The 18,625-nt window shown below is 57.0% G+C and overlaps 1 protein-coding gene across 2 annotated transcripts; it reads left to right on the top strand.

Annotated features, from left to right (window-relative positions):
- Nucleotides 1-229: 229 nt before the first annotated feature.
- Nucleotides 230-18,364, top strand: LOC311513086 (uncharacterized protein). Of its 2 annotated transcripts, XM_084614695.1 has the most exons (5): nucleotides 230-274; nucleotides 10,239-10,427; nucleotides 11,336-11,432; nucleotides 16,948-17,050; nucleotides 17,158-18,364. In XM_084614695.1, exons 1-5 carry the CDS (start codon nucleotides 245-247, stop codon nucleotides 17,306-17,308), a joined length of 570 nt encoding a protein of 189 aa, XP_084470821.1. In that variant the 5' UTR covers nucleotides 230-244; the 3' UTR covers nucleotides 17,309-18,364. The 2 variants fall into 2 exon arrangements, with proteins under 2 accessions (XP_084470821.1, XP_084470820.1); XM_084614694.1 differs by lacking the exon at nucleotides 230-274 and having other exon boundaries at nucleotides 9,904-10,427.
- The last annotated feature ends 261 nt before the right edge of the window (nucleotides 18,365-18,625 follow it).

Raw genomic sequence — 18,625 nt, 5'->3', positions numbered from 1 at the left:
CCATTATTGCAACCGCAAGTGTTTAAACTTCATGAGATTTTTAAAAAATGATCATAAATGTGGGGCTCCTTTTACTGGCTGCCTCTTTCTGACTCCCTGGGGTCGCACGCAGCTCACGCCTGCAAGCTTCTCTCTGCAACCACCAGGGCTGGAAACGTACTTTGCTTTGTTAAGCTGCAAGCCAGGCCCATTCACTGTGGCACTCTGTCCACAGCCATGGTGTCTGGGCCACGGGGAGAGGGGGATGAGCCTGAGGCAAGCCCAGCTGACAGAGGTAGGTATTTCAGCTCAGGCTGCAGGGGTTTATGATTTAAGATCCACAGGTCCCAGGGTCGATCCCCGCTGCTGACCCGGCATCAGAAAATAAAAGCCAAGAGTCTGATGACATAGCAAGACGCCGGGAGCAGGGGCTTTAAGAAACCCAACACATGTTGTGAGATTTGCAGGGCCGGCTCTAGGTTATTTGCGACCCCAAGCTCAGGTGGGGCTGGGGCTTGCAGGCGGTGCTTCTCCCAGCGCCTGCAGGGACTTCCCCACCTCCCCCGTCCGGCTGCGCAGAGAAGCCCTGATATAAGGGGGGGCACAAGGCAGCGCAGCCTCGGCTCGACTCACCTTCTCCTCCCCAGGATGCGGCTGGGCCCTGGCAGCTCAGCATCCCGGGGCTGGGGCTTCCCCTTCCCGCTGCACCCTTGCCCCATGTAAGTGGTGTGGCTCCAAGAGCGCAACTGCCCCGAGAAACAAGGATGGCCAGAATGCTGCCCCTGGAAATGTGCCACCCCCAGCACGTGCTTGCTTTGCCAGTGCCTAGAGCCGGTCCTGCGTCTCACGCTCACTCTGTGCTGGTTTAGATGACGGCATGAGGTGATAGTGAATCAAACTCATTGAATTAGTGTATAACAGGGAGCGGAGTCAAGCTTTGGGTTCACACAAACTTACTCCAGTTTGGTTAAATAGGTTTAAACCCCCTGTGCGGGCACCCTCATTTCAGTTTGAAAGCAGCTTATTTCAGTTCCTAATAAACTGAAACTAAACTGAAATGAGCCTGGTTGAAAATGAAATAAGATCATCCAAACAGTCTTCAGCAGCAGTGTAGCTAAAGTGGTTTAAAACCCACGATTCAACTCTGCATGTAGACAAAACTCTCAGACCTGATCACTTTTATCCCCTACCAGATGTAGCCACCGCCACCTAGTGGTGAGGAGACTTTCTCTCTCATTCCTGATCCCCACCATGCCGACCAATCCCCCATCATTTCAAAAAAATTATATATTTTACTCAGAGCGCTCCACCCCATCTAACCACAATATTTTGAAATACTTTGGAGGATGGAACAATTATTATTGACTTTGGTTGGGTTCCCCCACCTCACCCCCTCCATTGTGCATTAAAAACTGTCTGCAGGAAAAAAAAAATTAAAAAAAGAAGAGAAAAAGAGAACTTTAGCACACGTACCAGGGAAAAAAAAGGGTTTAAATTTCACCACAACGGAACCAAACATTAAGTGAAATTCCGGACTGCGCCGCTCGCCAGCACAGGACAGGAATGTTGGCTATTTATATCCAATTTAAGAAAAAGCCATTTGTTTTACAACTGGGTTCGTTGGACCTCAGACAGAGTTGGATTTTTTACCCTTCTAAGTGACATGGTTTCTGGCAGCCCCGTGGGCGCGCAAAGGATTCAAAGTTCATTCCTCATGGTAAAAGCCCCTTTCACCCCTGCCAACTAACAGCCCCCTTTAAAAATTTCCTTCTGAGAGACTGGCGGTGACCATATGAAACAGGCCACTTTGCAAAAAAGAGGTTTCTCTCAGTGGATGGCTTGTAGCGGGATCTTAATAAGGTTTATGAGGCGCTGGCCAGGGACACTTTATCAATTCTCTGTCCTGCCACAGACTCCCTGGGAGCCCTTGGCCAAGCCACTTAGCCAGTACCTGCCTCAGTCCCCATGGGGACAACATCCTGCCGTGCCTCACAGGGCTGCTGAGAGGATAAATACTATACAGTAGAACCTCAGAGTGACGAACCCCTCGGGAATGGAGGTTGTTTGTAATCCTGTATATGATGGAATCTCCTTCAAGCCAAGCTAGTTCCAGCACCTCTGTTATCAGTAAGTTTCTGGGCAGCCTGTCCCTGGGTCATCTGGATGCCTGAAGCGTGGTACAAAAGGCCCCTCTGGCCCCCTAAGCCCTGGCCCCATGGACAGCGATGGGAGACTGATGCAGAGGGACGAGTGCCCCTGGCAAAATCACCAGCACCCCTTTCTGTGGCATCTCCCCTTTCCCTCGAGGGCAGTCCAGCAAACGTGTGAGCAGCCCTCTCCGCAGCTGCAAGGGGAGATCAGAGCCAAGCCTCACCGGCTGCTGGTTGTTTTCACTGAGGAGAAGAGGATCACCTTTTCCACGGTACCCAAGTTCCACTTACTCTCCCCGAGATTTGTGCTCCCAGGGGCCAGATTTGGAAAGGGGATTCAGGTGTTTTGCAGATCCCACTAGGTACCTCTGGGAATCTTTAGGGGCCTAAATCCCTTTGACAATCTGGCCCGTCGGGCCTAGGACACTTTTGAATATGGGATTTTAGGCTCCTCAGTCCCTTAAGGGTTTTTGGAAATGTGACCTCACGGCCCTCAATATTTGTTATCAGATAAAGTCGGGGCTGGGCCGTGGTTATCATCTGTATTATGGTGGTGCCCAGAGGTCCCAACTGAAATCAGGGCCACACTGTGCCAGGTGCTGCACAGACTCCCCCCTCCCCGGGCTGAGAGCAGGCCCCCATGGTGCAGAGCACTGCCCAGACACACAAGCAGGCAGGCCCTGCCCTGGAGAGCTCACAATCAGGGCGTCTCTGGTCACTACCATGCTACAAATGATAATAATTCATATAAAACAAGAGGCAGGGTGGTTCGTCCCTCTTTTGGCAGCTCGGGTACTGCTCTGACCCCCATTCCCAGAGCATCCGAGTCCCTCCCTATCTTTCGAGATACGAACTCCAGAGTTACGGACGGCTCAGTTGACCATTTGGAACCGGACGTACGCAATCAGGCAGCAGCGACAAAAGCCGAGCGAATGCCGCACAGCGCAGCATTGCGTTAAACAGTCACCGGCTAACAAAATAAAGGGAAAGTTTAAAAACAATGTTTGAGCAAGGGAAGGAAACTGCTTCTGTGTTGGTTTTGTTTCAATTAAGATGGCTCGAAGCAGCATTTTTCTTCTGCACAATCAAGTTTCAAAGCTGTGTGAAGTCAATGTTCAGTGGTAAACTTTTGAAAGAACCACCCAGACATTTTGTTCCGCGTTACGAACATGGATGGTGGAATAAACACATGGCAAGGAAAGGGTTAATGCACCATCAATGAAAACTAACGCCCTGGGGCAGCCTCCTCGCCCCCTCCTGGGACTGCGTGGGGACAAAGCCCATGAAGGCAGGGGGGCGAGCTGGCTAGCGGGACAGGTTGCTCGTGGAACTGGGGACGGGTGCTGGAGCGAGTCAGTTCCCATTCGGCTCGGGTTTCTAATAACCAGGTCGTTTCTATCTGTTTAGCGCACCCCCCTGCTGAGCGCCTACCCTGACCCCCTGCAACACAGCACCCCACCCTGGAGTATTGGGGTCAACCGGCGTGCAAGGGGAGAGCGCCCCCTACTGAGCTCCCTGCCCCCAGCACAGCGCCCCCTAGTGCCACGCTGGTGCATCGTGGAGAGTAAGGCATGTTACAAAGTAGCTACCAGCCTAGAGTTACCAGAGGGTGGAAAACCCCATTCATCCCATAGGATGGGGCCACGGCGGGGACCTCACTCCACAGGCCTCCGAGGGGGAAGCCTGGAGTCTCCCACAGGGCCATGTACACTTCCTCACTGGGACGGCTGCACATTCACCTTGTGTTGTTGAAATGCAGCAGCCATTGGGCAGGCGGATCCCTCAGGAGCTGCCGGGGCTGCCAAAGCAAACACAGGCCGGCCCGGCTCAGCCCGGTGTCCAGTTACCACTAAAATAACCAGGAGGAGAATAACACCCCTGTTCAGATTGCAGGGGGCTGATGCAATTGTGTGTGGGGTGTGCACGTCTGTGCCAGTGTGTCTGAGGGGTGTGTATGTGTGTGTCTGTGTGTGTGATTCCGGGGGTTATTGTACGATCAGGGCCAGGGCCGGCAGGACAGGGCCCCACAGAGACCAGCCTCTCAGCCAGCCAGTCACCACGACTCGCTGCAAAGCCAATGGGACCGTCAGAGACAACGGGCCCAATTCATCACATCGATGAGCCAGAACAGCTACGCCTGCTTCTTGAAAATCTCTGGGCTGCATGGACCAGGATCCAGATGCATCAGCAGAGCTGGAAGGAGGGAGCCCAGACCCAGGAGAGTATGGGGATGCGAGTCAGGATCGAGGGGCATCGGCAGGGCTGTGGCAGGGGTCCCAGAACAACAGCACGTTGCAGGCAAGACAGAGCCGGGGTACAGGAAATATGGACAGGCTCTGGTGTTGCCACAAATATTAATATTGAGCCTCCCTCCTCGTGCACCCCCCTGCTGGGGCTGCTGCACACGGCTCATACTGGGACACCGCGACCCAGCGCCGTGAGAAATGCCGGGGGGAGGGGGGGGGCAGCCACTCTGCACCCGTCTGGCGGCTCTGCTCTGCTCCCTCCCTTCCACTCACTGGCCTGCACGGACCTCTGGTGGCCTTGTGCAGCCCTGCACGGCTCAGACGCAAGAGTCTGCGCTAACTTCTCCCTGCCTTCAAAGCCATCTGGCTGCGGGGTGGGGATATTAAAGATGGAGCCAACCCAGGCACCCACCCACCCCCCCGCCCCAAAGCCTGAAGGTGCCCAGTGTTAGACCCGACACCGCCCTGCGGTTTTGTTTTGCAGAACCAAGCCAAACGCAGCTTTGCTCTCCTCTCACAGGAGCCAGATGCTGCTGAGGGACGAGAGAAGGGCCCTGGTGTTTCAATTCCTGGCACCTCCCCGGGGCAGTCCCCAGACCTGCTGGGATCTGTGCCCCTGCAACTGGGGGATACGCAGAACAATCGCTACCCTTTTCCAGGGCCCTCCTGCTGAGGATCTCAAAGCACCTGTCCAACATGGGTGAGCCGAACCTCGCAGCACTCCCTGGGTAATCAGAACCATTAGCCCCATTCTACGGGACTGGAGGAGGGGGGGAACCACAGCAGACAGAGGGAAAGGAACCGGCCCCAGGCACACAGTGGCAAAGCTGGCAATGGAACCCAGGAGTCCTGGCTCCCAGCTCCTGGTGTTTTAACGCACAGACCACAGTTTCATAGAGTTTCAGGCCAGAAGGGACCATTAGCTCATCTTGTCCGATCTCCTGCATAGCCCCCGACATTAAATGTCACCCTCTTCCCCTGTATGGAGCCCAATAACGTGTTTGACTAACAGCTTCCCAGAAGGCAGCCGGTCTGGATTGGAAGACATTGAGAGATGGAGAACTCACCGCTGCACCCGGTACTGTCCGGTCTTCTTAATGGCTGCCCCCCAGCTACTGACCCTTTGTCCAGAAGGGGAAGAGACAGGAGGGAGCAGCGAGGGGCAAGCAGGGTGGTGGGAGGAAGGGACAGTGGCAGAGAGCAGGATGAACTGTGGGGATGGTCTCTCCAGCCATAGTCCCTGGCTGCAACACACCAGCACATGTCCCACCGTGACTCAGCTGATCCGCCCGGTGGAGCGGGGACCCGGACTGTCAACCAAGGGAGAAACCACCTTGTTTGTTTACGCTGCAGACTCCTTGGGACAGCGATCATCTGGCCCTGTGGCTGTGCGGCACCCAGCCCAACAGGGGCACTGATCTTGGTTCAGGCCTACTGGGATCCCTGGCCCTACAGATTTATCCTAACTGAGTTCAGCTGTGAGACGGGAAGGGAGCATCCCGACAACCTAGAGCGACCAGCGCTGATGGGAAAAGGGGCAAAGTGAAACACAGCAAAGCTGCGTTAGCCTAAGTAACGAGGCCTCCTGCGGGAACTCAGGGACCGCGTTATGATCATGCCTGGTGACGAGGAGACGTGTGGGACCGGAAGTCAGTGAACCAAACTGGGCACGGCAGAAGTTAGCACTAACTGGTGAATAAAACAAAGAGAGGACTGACTAATCTGCCCCCCACCCCTCTTTCGGGGGCCCTTACAAAGAGACTTTGGGGGCAGGAACAGGCAGCCCGACTGAGGGTTCCCAGAGGAGTGGGAGGCTGTCTGGCCTCTGCTCCCAGGATGCTGTGGATCGCAACCGTTCGCACCCCATCGTGAAGCCCCGACTTTGGCCAGCAGCGGGAACACCTGGCCATCACTGCCGTGCCAGCGGAGACTCCAGCCAGAGACAGGTGAGATTCCGCTCTGCCTCCCCTTCCCTTGGAGGTCCTTTCTGCCCCACGATTTTACTTCTCTCCCATCTCTTTCTTGGCTTTTCATCTGATCTCCAGGTCAGCCGTGCCACAGGGCATCAGCGCACCGAGACGAGATGACCCAGCCAACTCTGCCCACCAGAGAGAGGGGTAAAGGAGCAGGACCAGACCCACCCGATGGCATCCCCGACCAGGAGAAAAGCCTGAGCCCAGGGCAACTGCTATTGAGGCCAGCCTGCCAGCCTAGAGAATACACCCGTGATGCACCAGTCGCCCGGAGTCCTGAGAACATCAACAAAAGCTGGATTTCCCCCTCTTTACGGTTCTGTCTCTTCTCCCCCTGTCTGTCTGTCAAAGGCAGGAAGTTAACTATTCCTCACATCGCTAAGCTGAGCAACAGAACTGGCCTGTTCCTTCCCCCCAGGAAAGGTTGTCCAGCAAAATAAGGGATTCTAACCGATATCCTGTTTTCTTGAAGGGACTTGGACAGGTTTGGGTTAAGTTTGTTTCATATCGTTCAGTTTCGCTGTGCTTTATAACTCCTTTTCTCTCCTGTTTTCTACTAACCAATTAACCTCTAAGCCTCAGCATGAGTTTCTTAGTTTGTTTGCCAGGGTACTAAGTGGGCTAGGGACACTGTATACCAAACCTTGCATAATGACAGGTTTCAGAGTAGCAGCCGTGTTAGTCTGTGTTCGCAAAAAGAAAAGGAGGACTTGTGGCACCTTAGAGACTAACCAATTTATTTGAGCATAAGCTTTCGTGAGCTACAGCTCAGCATCCGATGAAGTGAGCTGTAGCTCACGAAAGCTCATGCTCAAATAAATTGGTTAGTCTCTAAGGTGCCACAAGTCCTCCTTTTCTTTTTGTGTCTACCAAACCCTGGACCTTCGTTAACACTGTTTCATGCTGGACAGTGACAGGCTCAGGGGAACACCTTGGACTTTTGGGGACCCTTTATTCCATTTAAATTAATACAGCAGGCCTCTAGGTACTTGCAGAGAGAGATTCCCCAACGGAGACTCACCAGTGTGGCTGGGCACAGCATAGCCAGACCTTCCCCTCAGTCACCTCCTTCAGAGCCCTTCAACCCAGGGCTGATCTGGTTCTTCTAGTCACTTGGGCCCGCGCCACGTCCTAGCCACAGTCTCACCCCTTCCGGGGCACCAGATTCCGCTGTTCAGGTTTGAACACAAAACGTACCACAGCCGGCTCTGCCGTGCCTCGGGCTGGGACCCTCGCACCAGCTCAAAGGGGCCAGCACTGACTCCAAGAAGCAGTGAATCCCCATAGGTTGAAGACTGAACTCACTCCAGCTTCTTATTGCATCCTCTGCTCCTCTCAGACCCAGGACAGAGACCCGCCCCTCATGCAGCCAAGGCCAGGTCGCTGTACAGGGGCTGCCTGGCCTCCTGCAGCCCCAGCCGGCTGCCCTGAGCAAGAGCCAAGCCCTAATGTACCGACTGCTCCAGCACCCCTGAGCTTCCTCCGGCCAGCTCCACCCTGCCGGACACCCCCAGGTGTAGCAGAGTAGATCTGACAAGGCTCAGGTGCTCCCATTAACCCCTTCTTAGGTCCAGCTCCCATGCCTGCCCTCTCCCGGGGGGGGGCGGGGTGGGGGGGAAGTTGAACAATCAGTCAGCCCCTTCCCCTGAAAGGGGAAGACACCCTGTGGCAGTACTGTTATTAGTTGTCTAGTGGTGGAGCCAAAGAGCCCCAGCAATGGGCCTGGACCCCACTGCGCTAGGGGCTGTACATGATAATAATCATCAATGCAAAGTCCATTATCTACCAAACATCCTGGCCGCCCCCAGCTCCTGCCAGGCCAACACCGCCAGCAGGCAGGTTGGCCTGTGGGGTTCTCTGCCACATAGCAGCCACATGCCGGGCGCTCCAGAACCAGGGGCAGTTCTAGCGGGTCTGGACCCAGCATTTCTTCCTCATCCACTCCCCCGAGCTGGAGCCCAGCCCCTGCCCATGGATCTGAGCAGGCTGGAGCAGGGGGGCTGGTTTGGGTTTTGGGGGGAGGGGTCTAAAGAGGGGGCTGGCTCAGCAGGGGAGGAGGAATGGCCTGAGGTTATTGTGTTTAGCTGTGGGGGAACCTGGGAATATTGGGGAGGTTTTTTTTTTGAGGGGGGGCGTTGTGTTTAAGAAAGAAAGAAAGAAAGAAAGAAAGAAAGAAAGAAAGAAAGAAAGAAAGAAAGAAAGAAAGAAAGAAAGAAAACTTTCTGTAACTAACAAAAGAGCCAACCAGCACCGGGCTCCAAGTCCACCAGTCCCTCCGCATCGCTCGGGCTCTCTCCTCTCCGCCCCCCTGGCAAGCAGCTTCTGCAGAGAAACGAAACCTAACAAGGGCGGGGGGGGGGGGGAGGTGAGCAGGACGGAAACTAAAACTGATGAGCCCTGGCCACTTCCAGTGGATGTGGATTGGGGGTTTTTGGGCTGATGGGAAGGGGAACCACTTTCCCATCCTGGGGCAAGAAATGTGTGTTTGCAGTGGGCTGTGGCTGATGGTCACAGCCTCTCTGTGCCTCAGTTCCCCCCCACAAGGAAAGCGGGGATGATCCTCAACTGCCCCCCTCCCTGGGTGGGGGTTGAATTTATCCCAGCTGGTGACCATCTTGAGTGGGCAGCGTGTTATTAATTGATAATGTCCCATTATTGTCATCAGCATCACGCAGGAGGATGAGAATAGAATACAATGTGGCTCAGAAGAGACCCCAGCAGCCCCGGAAGTCCCAGACACAGAGACCCCAGGGGGCTGGTTCCAGGGGGCTGTGTGGCACCAGCTTGGACTGGCGCGGTTCCCAGCAGGGCACTGCATTACCTACCCCAGCAGCTCCTGTTCTGTCTGCATCTCTTTTCTCCCGGGGGAGCTCAGCACACAGACCCCTGCAGCACCTCAGGGCTTCTCACCCACACAGCACGTCCCAGACACCCGCATGCTGCCCTGGGCAGGGCTCCTCTCCCTGTCCCTGCTGCCCGCCCCTAACAGAATGGGGCACAGACCACAGCAGGGCAAAGGCTGGCCACTCCGCCACCAGCCTAGGGGGATGGCACAGTGTGCATGGAACCCGGTGCCAACCCCCCGGGCTGTGTGGGCTGCTGGGCTCTGCCAACGCAGGGGAAGGATCCAGCCGGGTCACAGAGCAGCCCAGGGGCCCCACCGTGTGCAGGAGGCACAAATCCCAGCCCCGGAGTCTGGGGTAGAATCGGAGCCAGCTGCCCTGTGTGGTAGCCCAGAGCGCTAGCCACCATGACCAGCTTCTGCAGCAGGCCCCCCTGGTGGCAACTGGGGGAAGAAGTGAGACCAGGAATCAAACCCAGGTCTCCCCCAGGGCTAACCACGGTGCTAGCCCACAGCCCTGACCGGCTTCTGCAGCACCCGGCTACAGGGCCATCAGAACAACGGACGGGGAACTGGGTCTTCAGCCAAATGACGCTGACCTCAGTGCTCCCTAGCGCCCTTTAACAGGAGACCATGTGATTTTCTAGAAAGCCCCATTCTAGGGGGAGTCCTTCCTCCCCAGCCTGGGGAATCTGGAGCTGCACCTCCCACTAAGGAGGAGCACAGCACTGAACACTAGGAGGCCAGAGAAACTCTTTTGCAGGGAGCAGTGACTGGGCTGTCGGCTCAGTGGGGTTGGCACAAGGGCAGCAGCTGCATCCAGAGACACAGCGGCAGGAGAGGAATAAACTGCGGGGAACATTTGTCGCTCAACCTCCACCCATCTGAGTCTCTGGAGCGAGAGCTGATGGGGGTCGTGCCCAGGCCCATCTGTCTAGGGGCTGAACACATGGGCACCAAGAGTAAGAAACTTTGCGTCTGCCTGGTAGGTGCCTCCGTCCTCATATTAGCTGCCATATTAATCACTCTCACTTGCTGTGTGGTCAAGTGCCAGGAGCAGCTGAAGACCTCTGATCTGGATGAGAAACTCGCCAACCTGGAGGAGGACAAGGGGGCCCTGGAAAAGCAGCGGGACGGGGCGAGGGCAGAGGTCACGGCGCTGCGGTCGGAGCTGGCTGGCGCCAATCAGACCCTCTGGGAGACGCGTGGGCGCTGGGACTCCTGCAGGAGCCTGACGGTAGGTGCTTTGAATAGGGCCCAGGAGCCCCAGTCCAGGGTCAGGGTGGCACAGTGCTGGGGGCTGTGCAAAGGTGCTGGGCCCTGCCCTGGGAAGTTCACAGCCTAGGGACCTTTCCAGGCTGCTGCTGGGGTAGTGAATGTGCTTGTCTAACCCATCCCCCCGCCTCTCCCCAGGCACAGTACACAAAGTTTCTTTCACAGGCTCTGCCACCGGTGCTATGCCCCTGACTCCCCCCACAGCCGTTCTGGCCCTGGGCCCCCACACAGTGACATGCATCACCCCCATTGGTCCACTCATGACTGTTTCCTAATCAAGGACTTTGTCCTGTTGCTCTGTGGGGTGGGCTGGGGCCAGGGGCACCGGTCCAGCAGCTCACGTCACTTGCTCCCTGCTGGGGAATTTGAACCCCGCCTTGCAGGGGTGAAAGGCTGCTGCATAGACCCTGGGGGCATCAAGCGGCTTTTGTGACCAACATCATTTCATTGAATTCTCCGTATCTGTGGGGACGTGGGGTTGGGGACAGTGTATGTTTTCTGCCAGGTTTTAAAGAAAGCCATCCACTGAACTGGTGGAAGTCACTGGCTAAGCACCTGGAACCAGAGATGGTTGAAATGCTGAACCAGCTGTTGACATTAGTAGTCATTTCTGGACATGCAGAGGAAATATTTTCTTCTGTTCAGTTTATGCCCCTAGTTCAGTTCAATGACTAGTTCATTCAAAGTTGAGAAAACAGCTGGGAGTTGAAAAAGCAGGAAAACGACACGTGAGGGGATGAGTTCTTAAATCTTAAAGGGCACAGTGGCCAGAAACGATCAGTTTCACACGTGGGTAAGGGCTTTCTGTGTTGCTTGCACACTCAGTGATAATGATTCCTTTTCCTCTCTCTCCCTCCTTTTCCGGCTCAGCATAACCTGCAGAACAACATCACTGCTCTGAGCAACAAAATCACACAGCTGGAAGCCAGAGATGCTGAGCAGGAGGCCAAGGAACAATGGTTACAAGGTGAAATGCCTGTTAGTTCCATGGGAGCTGGATGGCTTGGCAGAGATCCCTTGTGGGGGCTGGAGATGTGATGCAGCAGGGAGCGGGGAGTGCTGACCTGGGAATGTGGCAGGGGAGTTTCACTGGGGATAGGAGACCTGAGAGCCTGTTACCTGAGTCAGGAGGGGGTTGGGGGAGGTAACACCTCTTCCTGGAAACCGTGGAAAGCTGCCCAGGCCTGCGAGTAGCCAGCAGGGAGATGTACGCTAAACGCCTTAAGAGCGACCTGGTGGAGCTGTGCAGGCAGAGGGGGCTGCGCATTGGGAGGTCCACCAAGGAACAGCTGATTGCCCAGTTGGAGGAGAGGGATCGCTTGGATGACCCGATCTCTGCCTCTGAAGGAAGCCGCCCGGTGGACACAGTGTGGGCCCTGGGGCCTGACCGGGCTGGGAGGGGTCAGACTGCTGCCGAGGACATCCCGAGACCCTTCCTAACTATGCCTGGGGAAGGGGTTGGGGGAAGCCCAGTGAATACCGAGGGCCAACCCTGACCTAGGCAGCCAGCGGGGGATCCTCCCGGCGGAGCTCCCGATCCCTGGAGCAGAGGCAGCTAGAATGGGAGAGGGAGATGAAAATGAGGGAGCTGGAGGATCATGAAAAGCAGCATCAGCATGTGTGGGAGGAGAAGGAGAGGCAACATCAGCATGAACTGGAGCTGGCCAGGCTGAGGAGCAGTGGGGCCCCGGCTGCGGTGAGTGAGGGGGGACCCAAGACTGCAAGGAGCTTTGGTAAGTGCTTCCTGGCCCAGCGTAAGGAGGGGGAGGACATAGACAGCTTCCTGACAGCCTTTGAGAATGCCCGCGAGATGCACAGGGTTGACCCTGCAGACAGGCTCCGGTTTCTCACCCCCTTACTGGACCCCAAAGCCGTGGAGGTGTACAGCCAATTGACAGGGGTGGAGGCAGGGGACTACGATCAAACAGGCCCTGCTCCGTGAGTTTGGGCTGACCCCCGAGATGTGCCGGAAAAGTTCCAGAGTCAGCATAAAACGCCTGAGGTCACCTACCTACAACTGGTCAACCGGATGCAGGGATATGCCCGCAAGTGGACAGCTGGGGCCCAAGCTAAAGAGGACCTGCTTGACCTAATTGTACTGGAGCATCTGTATGAACAGTGCCCTTCCGACCTGAGGCTGTGGTTGGTGGACAAAAAGCTAGAGAACCCCCAGCACGCAGGGCAGCTGGCCGACGAGTTTGTGAACAGTCGGTCAGGGGGTAGCCGGCAGAAGTCCCAAAAGAACAGGCCCCCCACGATGCAGAGAGAGAGTCACCCTGGGACCTCCCAGCGGGGAAATATGGAGAACCCCCTCCCAAGGGGAATGCCTGGTGTCGGGACCATCCGACCCACTCGAGGGGACCAACGTGACCTGAGCTGCTATCACTGTGGTCAGAGAGGCCACGTACGAACCCAGTGCCCCAGGCTCAGGGACAGACTGAGCAGACCCAACCCACCCAGGGTTAACTGGGTAGGGACCCAGCTGGACAAGGGGCAGATGGCCCAGGCAAGGGGGGCTGCCAGTTTACCATCTGCTCAGGAGGGAAGAGTACCCCAGCCAGCCCCGCCAGAGGGCTGGAGGCTCTGGATTCAGGGTGCTCGGTTTACAGGGTAGGCGCGGGGTTGTCCCTCCGGAGAGAGTGCCTTGTTCCCCTGGAGGTGGATGGGAGGAAGGTCAATGGATACTGGGATACGGGCACGGAGGTGACGCTGGTCCGGCCCGAGGTGGTGGCCCAGATCGGGTGGTGCCCAACACCTACCTGACCCTGATGGGGGTGGGCGGGACCCCATTCAAGGTGCTTGTGACAAGGGTACACCTGAAATGGAGGGGCCAAGGAGGGCCCCAAGGACGTGGGGGTACACCACCATTTGCCCACTGAGGTTTTGATGGCGGGGGGAACCTAGAGGACTGGCCAAGCAACCCCCAGACCGCCCTGGTTGTGACCTGTAGCCAGAGCCGGCGAGGGGCACTGCACCCTGACCTTGGGGAGGGTACCACACCAGAGGCGCAGGACCCTACCCTGGTGGGGAGGGAGCGCCGAGGGGCACGGCTCGGAGAGGCTGTGGCCTCAGACCTGGCCAGTGAGAGGGAGCCGGTCCCCATCCCTTCCCCAGCCGCTGAGTTCCAGGCCGAGTTGAGGAAAGACCCCTCCTTGCGGAAGCTCAGGGACCTGGCCGACCTCAGTGTGGTAGGGACCATGAGGAGAGGCTGCCAGGAGAGGTTCCTGTGGGAGAAGGGGTTCCTGTACCGAGAATGGGCTCCCACAAGGGAAGTGGAGTCCTGTGGGATCAGGAGGCAGCTGGGGGTCCCCCAGAAGTATCGCCGCAGGCTCCTGTACCTGGCCCATGACATCCCCCTCGCAGGGCACCAGGGAATCCGGCGCACCCGGCAGAGGTTGCTACAGAACTTTTACTGGCCCGGGGTCTTTACCACGGTACGGCAGTATTGCCGATCCTGTGACCCCTGTCAGAGGGTGGGGAAGGCCCGGGACAAGGGGAAAGCGGCTTTGAGAGCTTTGCCCATCATAGAGAAACCTTTCCAGAAGGTGGCCATGGACATCGTGGGGCCTCTCAGCAAGACGACCCAGTCGGGGAAGAAATACATTCTGGGGGTGGTAGATTTTGCCACCCGCTACCCCGAGGCAGTGCCCTTAGCTTCCATTGAAGCAGACACCGTGGCCGATGCACTCCTGACCATTTTCAGCCGAGTGGGGTTCCCCAAGGAAGTCTTGACAGACCAAGGATCCAACTACATGTCGGCCCTGCTCCGGTGCTTGTGGGAGAAATGTGGGGTCTGGCACGACTAGGCCTCAGCTTATCACCCCCTGTCCAATGGGCTGGTGGAGAGGTTCAATGGGACGCTAAAGATGACACTGAAAACCTTTATGAACCAGCACCCGCAGGATTGGGACAAGTACTTACCTCACCTGCTGTTCGCGTACAGGGAGGTACCCCAGGAGTTTACCGGATTTTCGCCTTTCGAACTGTTATATGGAAGGAGGGTGAGGGGCCCCCTGGACCTGATGAGAGACGAATGGGAAGGGAAGGCCACTCCCCATGGAGAGTCAGTGGTGGAGTATGTCCTGATCTTCCGAGAGAGACCGGCTGAATTCATGGGCCTGGCCAGGGAGAATCTGGCCAGAGCCCAGAAGAAGCAGAAGGTCTGGTATGACCGCACGGCGCGGGCCCGTGCCTACGCCACCGGGGATCAGGTGATGGTTCTCACCCCCGTGAGAAAGAACAAACTACAGGCCGCCTGGGAGGGCCCTTTCAAGGTTGTCAAGCAGCTCAATGAGGTAAACTACGTGGTGGAGCTGTCGAACCGGGCGCACCACCGCCGGGTGTACCATGTGAATATGATGAAGCTATATTATGCCAGGGGGAATGTGGTGTTGGCTGTGTGCGGACATTGGGAGGAGCAGGGAGATGACCCTTTGGTAAATATATTCCCTGAGACTGGGGCTGGCTCCCCTTGGAAACAATTCCCCTCTCGGATTAGCTAACCCCTGCCCAGCAAGCTGAGGTCAGGGGGGTGCTGCATCCCTACCGACAGCTGTTTTCCAACCAGCCTGGACGCACTAATCTGACTGTCCACCGGGTGCAGACAGGATTGCACCCGCCAATAAGATGCTCCCCCTTCCGAGTCACAGGGAAAACTGCTCAGGACCTGGAAAGAGAGGTCAGGGACATGCTGGCTTTGGGGGTGATCCAGCCATCTGCCAGCCCTTGGGCCTCGCTGGTGGTGCTGGTCCCCAAAAAGGACGGGTCGATCCAGTTCTGTGTGGACTATCAAAAGCTCAATGCCATCACTGTATCGGATGCCTACACCATGCCCAGGCCTGATGAGCTCCTAGACAAGCTGGGAGGAGCTTGATACCTTACCACCACCTTACAAAGGGCTACTGGCAAGTGCCATTGGATGTAGATGCCTGGCTGAAATCAGCCTTTATCACCCCTCTGGGGCTCATCGAGTTCCTGACCCTGCCTTTCAGCCTCAAGGGAGCACCGGCCACCTTCCAGCGCCTGGTGGACCACCTACTGAGGGGGATGGAGAGTTTTGCCGTGGCGTATATTGATGACATCTGTGTCTTTAGCCAGACCTGGGAGGACCATGTGTCCCAGGTTAGACAAGTGCTGGACCGACTCCAGGGGGCTGGGCTGACTGTAAAAGCGGAGAAGTGCAAGGTGGGGATGGCTGAAGTATCTTACCTGGGCCATCGGGTGGGGAGCGGCCGCCTAAAGCCGGAACCAGCCAAGGTGGAGGTGATCAGAGACTGGCCCGCTCCCCACACCAAAAAGCAGGTCCAAGGCTTTATTGGGATGGCAGGATACTACCGAAGATTTGTGCCCCACTTTAGCGCCATAGCCACCCCCATCACTGAGCTATGCAAGAAGGGGAAGCCAAACAAGGTGGTCTGGACCGAGCAGTGCCAGGAGGCTTTCTGGGTGCTGAAGGAGGCTCTGGTCAGTGGCCCAGTTCTGGCAAACCCAGACTTTGACAAGCCCTTTATGGTGTTCACCGACGCCTCAGACAGGGAACTGGGGGCGGTGTTAATGCAGGAGGATGAAAAGGGGGAGAGACACCCCATCGTGTACCTGAGCAAGAAGTTGCTACCCCAGGAGCAACACTACGTGGCCATCGACAAGGAGTGCCTGGCCGTGGTGTGGGCCCTCAAGAAACTAGAGCCCTATTTCTTCGGGCGACACTTCACCGTGTGTACACCGACCACTCTCCCCTGACCAGGCTGCACCAGATGAAAGGAGCCAATGCCAAACTCCTGAGGTGGAGCCTGCTCCTGCAGGATTATGGCATGGACGTGGTCCATGTGAAGGGAAATGCCAACATGATAGCGGATGCGCTGTCCCGGAGAGGGGGCCCTGAACTTCCCCAAGTCACTGGTCAGAGTGACCCCGCTCAGTTCAGTCTCGAAGGGGGGAGAGATGTGACGCAGCAGGGAGGGGGGAGTGCTGACCTGGGGATGTGGCAGGGGAGTTTCACTGGGGATGGGAGACCTGAGAGCCTGTCACCTGAGCCAGGAGGGGGAGGGGGAGGTAACACCTCTGCCCGGGAAACTGGACAAAGGCTGCAGGAGGGAGCCTGCTGGGGGGGTTTTGGTTGCAGTCTGGTGCTGGGTGGAGGAATGCAGGGAACCCCAGGGCTGGGGTCTGAGCTCCCTGCCCCGCAGAAGGACTTGACTGAGGGGTCCTGGGTGTACCAACAAGCTCTGTTTTGGATTGTGTTCCTACTGTCCAATAAACATTCCGTTTTACTGGCTGGCTGAGAGTCGCGGTGAGTCCCAGGAAGAGGGGTGCAGGCCCCGGACGCCCCCACACTCCGTGACAGGAGACACACTGGGTGGGATCTGGGGTGAAGACAGACGGAGAGGCGTGCACGGTGCTAGAGAGTGGGGAATGTTAGGGGTGAAAAGCAGGCCTGGTAACACATTGACACCTGGCTGCTTTCCTTTCTTCTCTTCTTCCAGATGAAAACGGCAGGCTCAGAAAGCAGCTCTCCAGCCAGTCCCAGCAGCTGCAGGATTCCCAGAGGCAGCTGCAGGATTCCCAGCAAGAATTCCAGCAGCAAAGGTAGGACCCGCCAGTCCCAGCCCTATGGGGCTGGGGTGGGACCTGGGTGGGACCCTCCCGCCAGAGCTCTGAGCGAAAGTGCGTTTCCCTTTTGCTTGTTCCCCCAGAGATCAACTTGAAGCTAACATCCGTTGGCTGAACTTGGAGCTCCAAAGCCAGAGGAATCAGCAGTCCGGCGGGGACAGCCTCAGGGGTCACAGTGTCTCTCTCTACCTGGCTCCGCTGGTTCTGTCCCTCATTGGGACCCCTCTCCTTTAAGAGGAGCAGCTTTGTACCGGTATCAAGGAGCCTGGATACAGGCTTGTCCAGAGACCCCTCCTGCTGTCTGACCCCCAGCCTCTCGGTCTCGTCCTGTCACCTCCACCAAGGACAGCTCCAGCCTTCCACCAGCCACCGCGCTCTGTACCTGCTCATCTCTGACCATTCCACATGCTCTCCCCGCTGCAGGTGAGAGAGCCTTCTCCTGTGAGGTCCCGCTGCCTAGCACGGCTTCACTGAACCTTCCGTCTCATTCCAAGTCTCCTCCCAGAGCCCGGCAGCACAGCCAGGTCCCAGCTGAAGTCAGGGCCCCCCTGTGCCAGGCCAGAGACACAGCCCCTGCCCTGAACAGCTCGCAGGCCAAATAGCAGCACAGGGGAAAAAGAAAGATCATTATCTCCTTTTTATAGGTGGGAAACTGAAGCACAAGGCCATTTGTGAGTCTCCCCAGTAGCACATGGAGGAGTCAAGTCTGAGCACCAGCACATAACTCTAAGGCCATGCTTCCTCTCCAGTCCTCCCTTGCCTACATCTCTCCTTTCTTCCTCCCTCTGCTCTTCTCTAGCTCAGCGCAGTGGGTCAGGGGATGGGGACACAGGACTGTCTCTCTCGCTCTCTTTATTTCCATCATCCGTCCCCACTGCCCCAGTGCAGCGGGAGAGTGGAGAACCCCCAGGGGCACACGGTGTACTGCAATAGCGCAGCCAGCTCGCTCCCCTCCAAGACACCCTCAGGAGAACTGGTCTAAGCCACTAGCTTGCTACGACCTCGGCCCTTCCCCGGGTCGTGCAGGGAGACAGGCCCCCCTCCAGCCGGTCCCTGGCAGAAGGATCTCGTTGGCTCCTGCCCAGCACTGGAGGACGATAGGGAAACAGTGAAGAAGATGAAGGGCACAGGGAGGATGGAGCCACTTCACCCAGAGCCAGAGCCCCTGGGATTTCTTGGACTCAGATTATCCCAGACGACAATTGCCCTGAGCGGAGTCAAGCCCCAGCTGGGGTATTTGCTGCTCCCTTAGGGTTTCTGTTTTTCTAATACAATTTTGCCAACCCCAAAGGTTTGTGGTGTCATTTGTCCTCCCACGTCCTGCCCAATCAGAGACACGGGGCTCAGAGTGAGCAGCCCCGGAGCCGTGTTCGTGGCCATTGCACGCCTGACCTGCCTTCAGAGAGCAGGGAAGAGGCAGCTCAAACTTTGCCTCTAGTTTGGAGCACGGGGCAAACCCCTCTCCCTGCTCCTGGGCTGGGGTGATGGGTTCTGCACAGGGCGCTCTTAGGGGAAAGCGCTGTGGGCCCATGCCTAGGGCCTGCTCCGGGA

The sequence above is a fragment of the Lepidochelys olivacea genome, assembly GCF_965140295.1.
Source record: "Lepidochelys olivacea isolate rLepOli2 genome assembly, chromosome: 25".
Lineage (NCBI taxonomy): Eukaryota > Metazoa > Chordata > Testudines > Cheloniidae > Lepidochelys > Lepidochelys olivacea.
The sequence above is the reverse complement of the archived record's forward strand: the minus strand, read 5'-3'. Positions and strand labels throughout refer to the sequence as shown.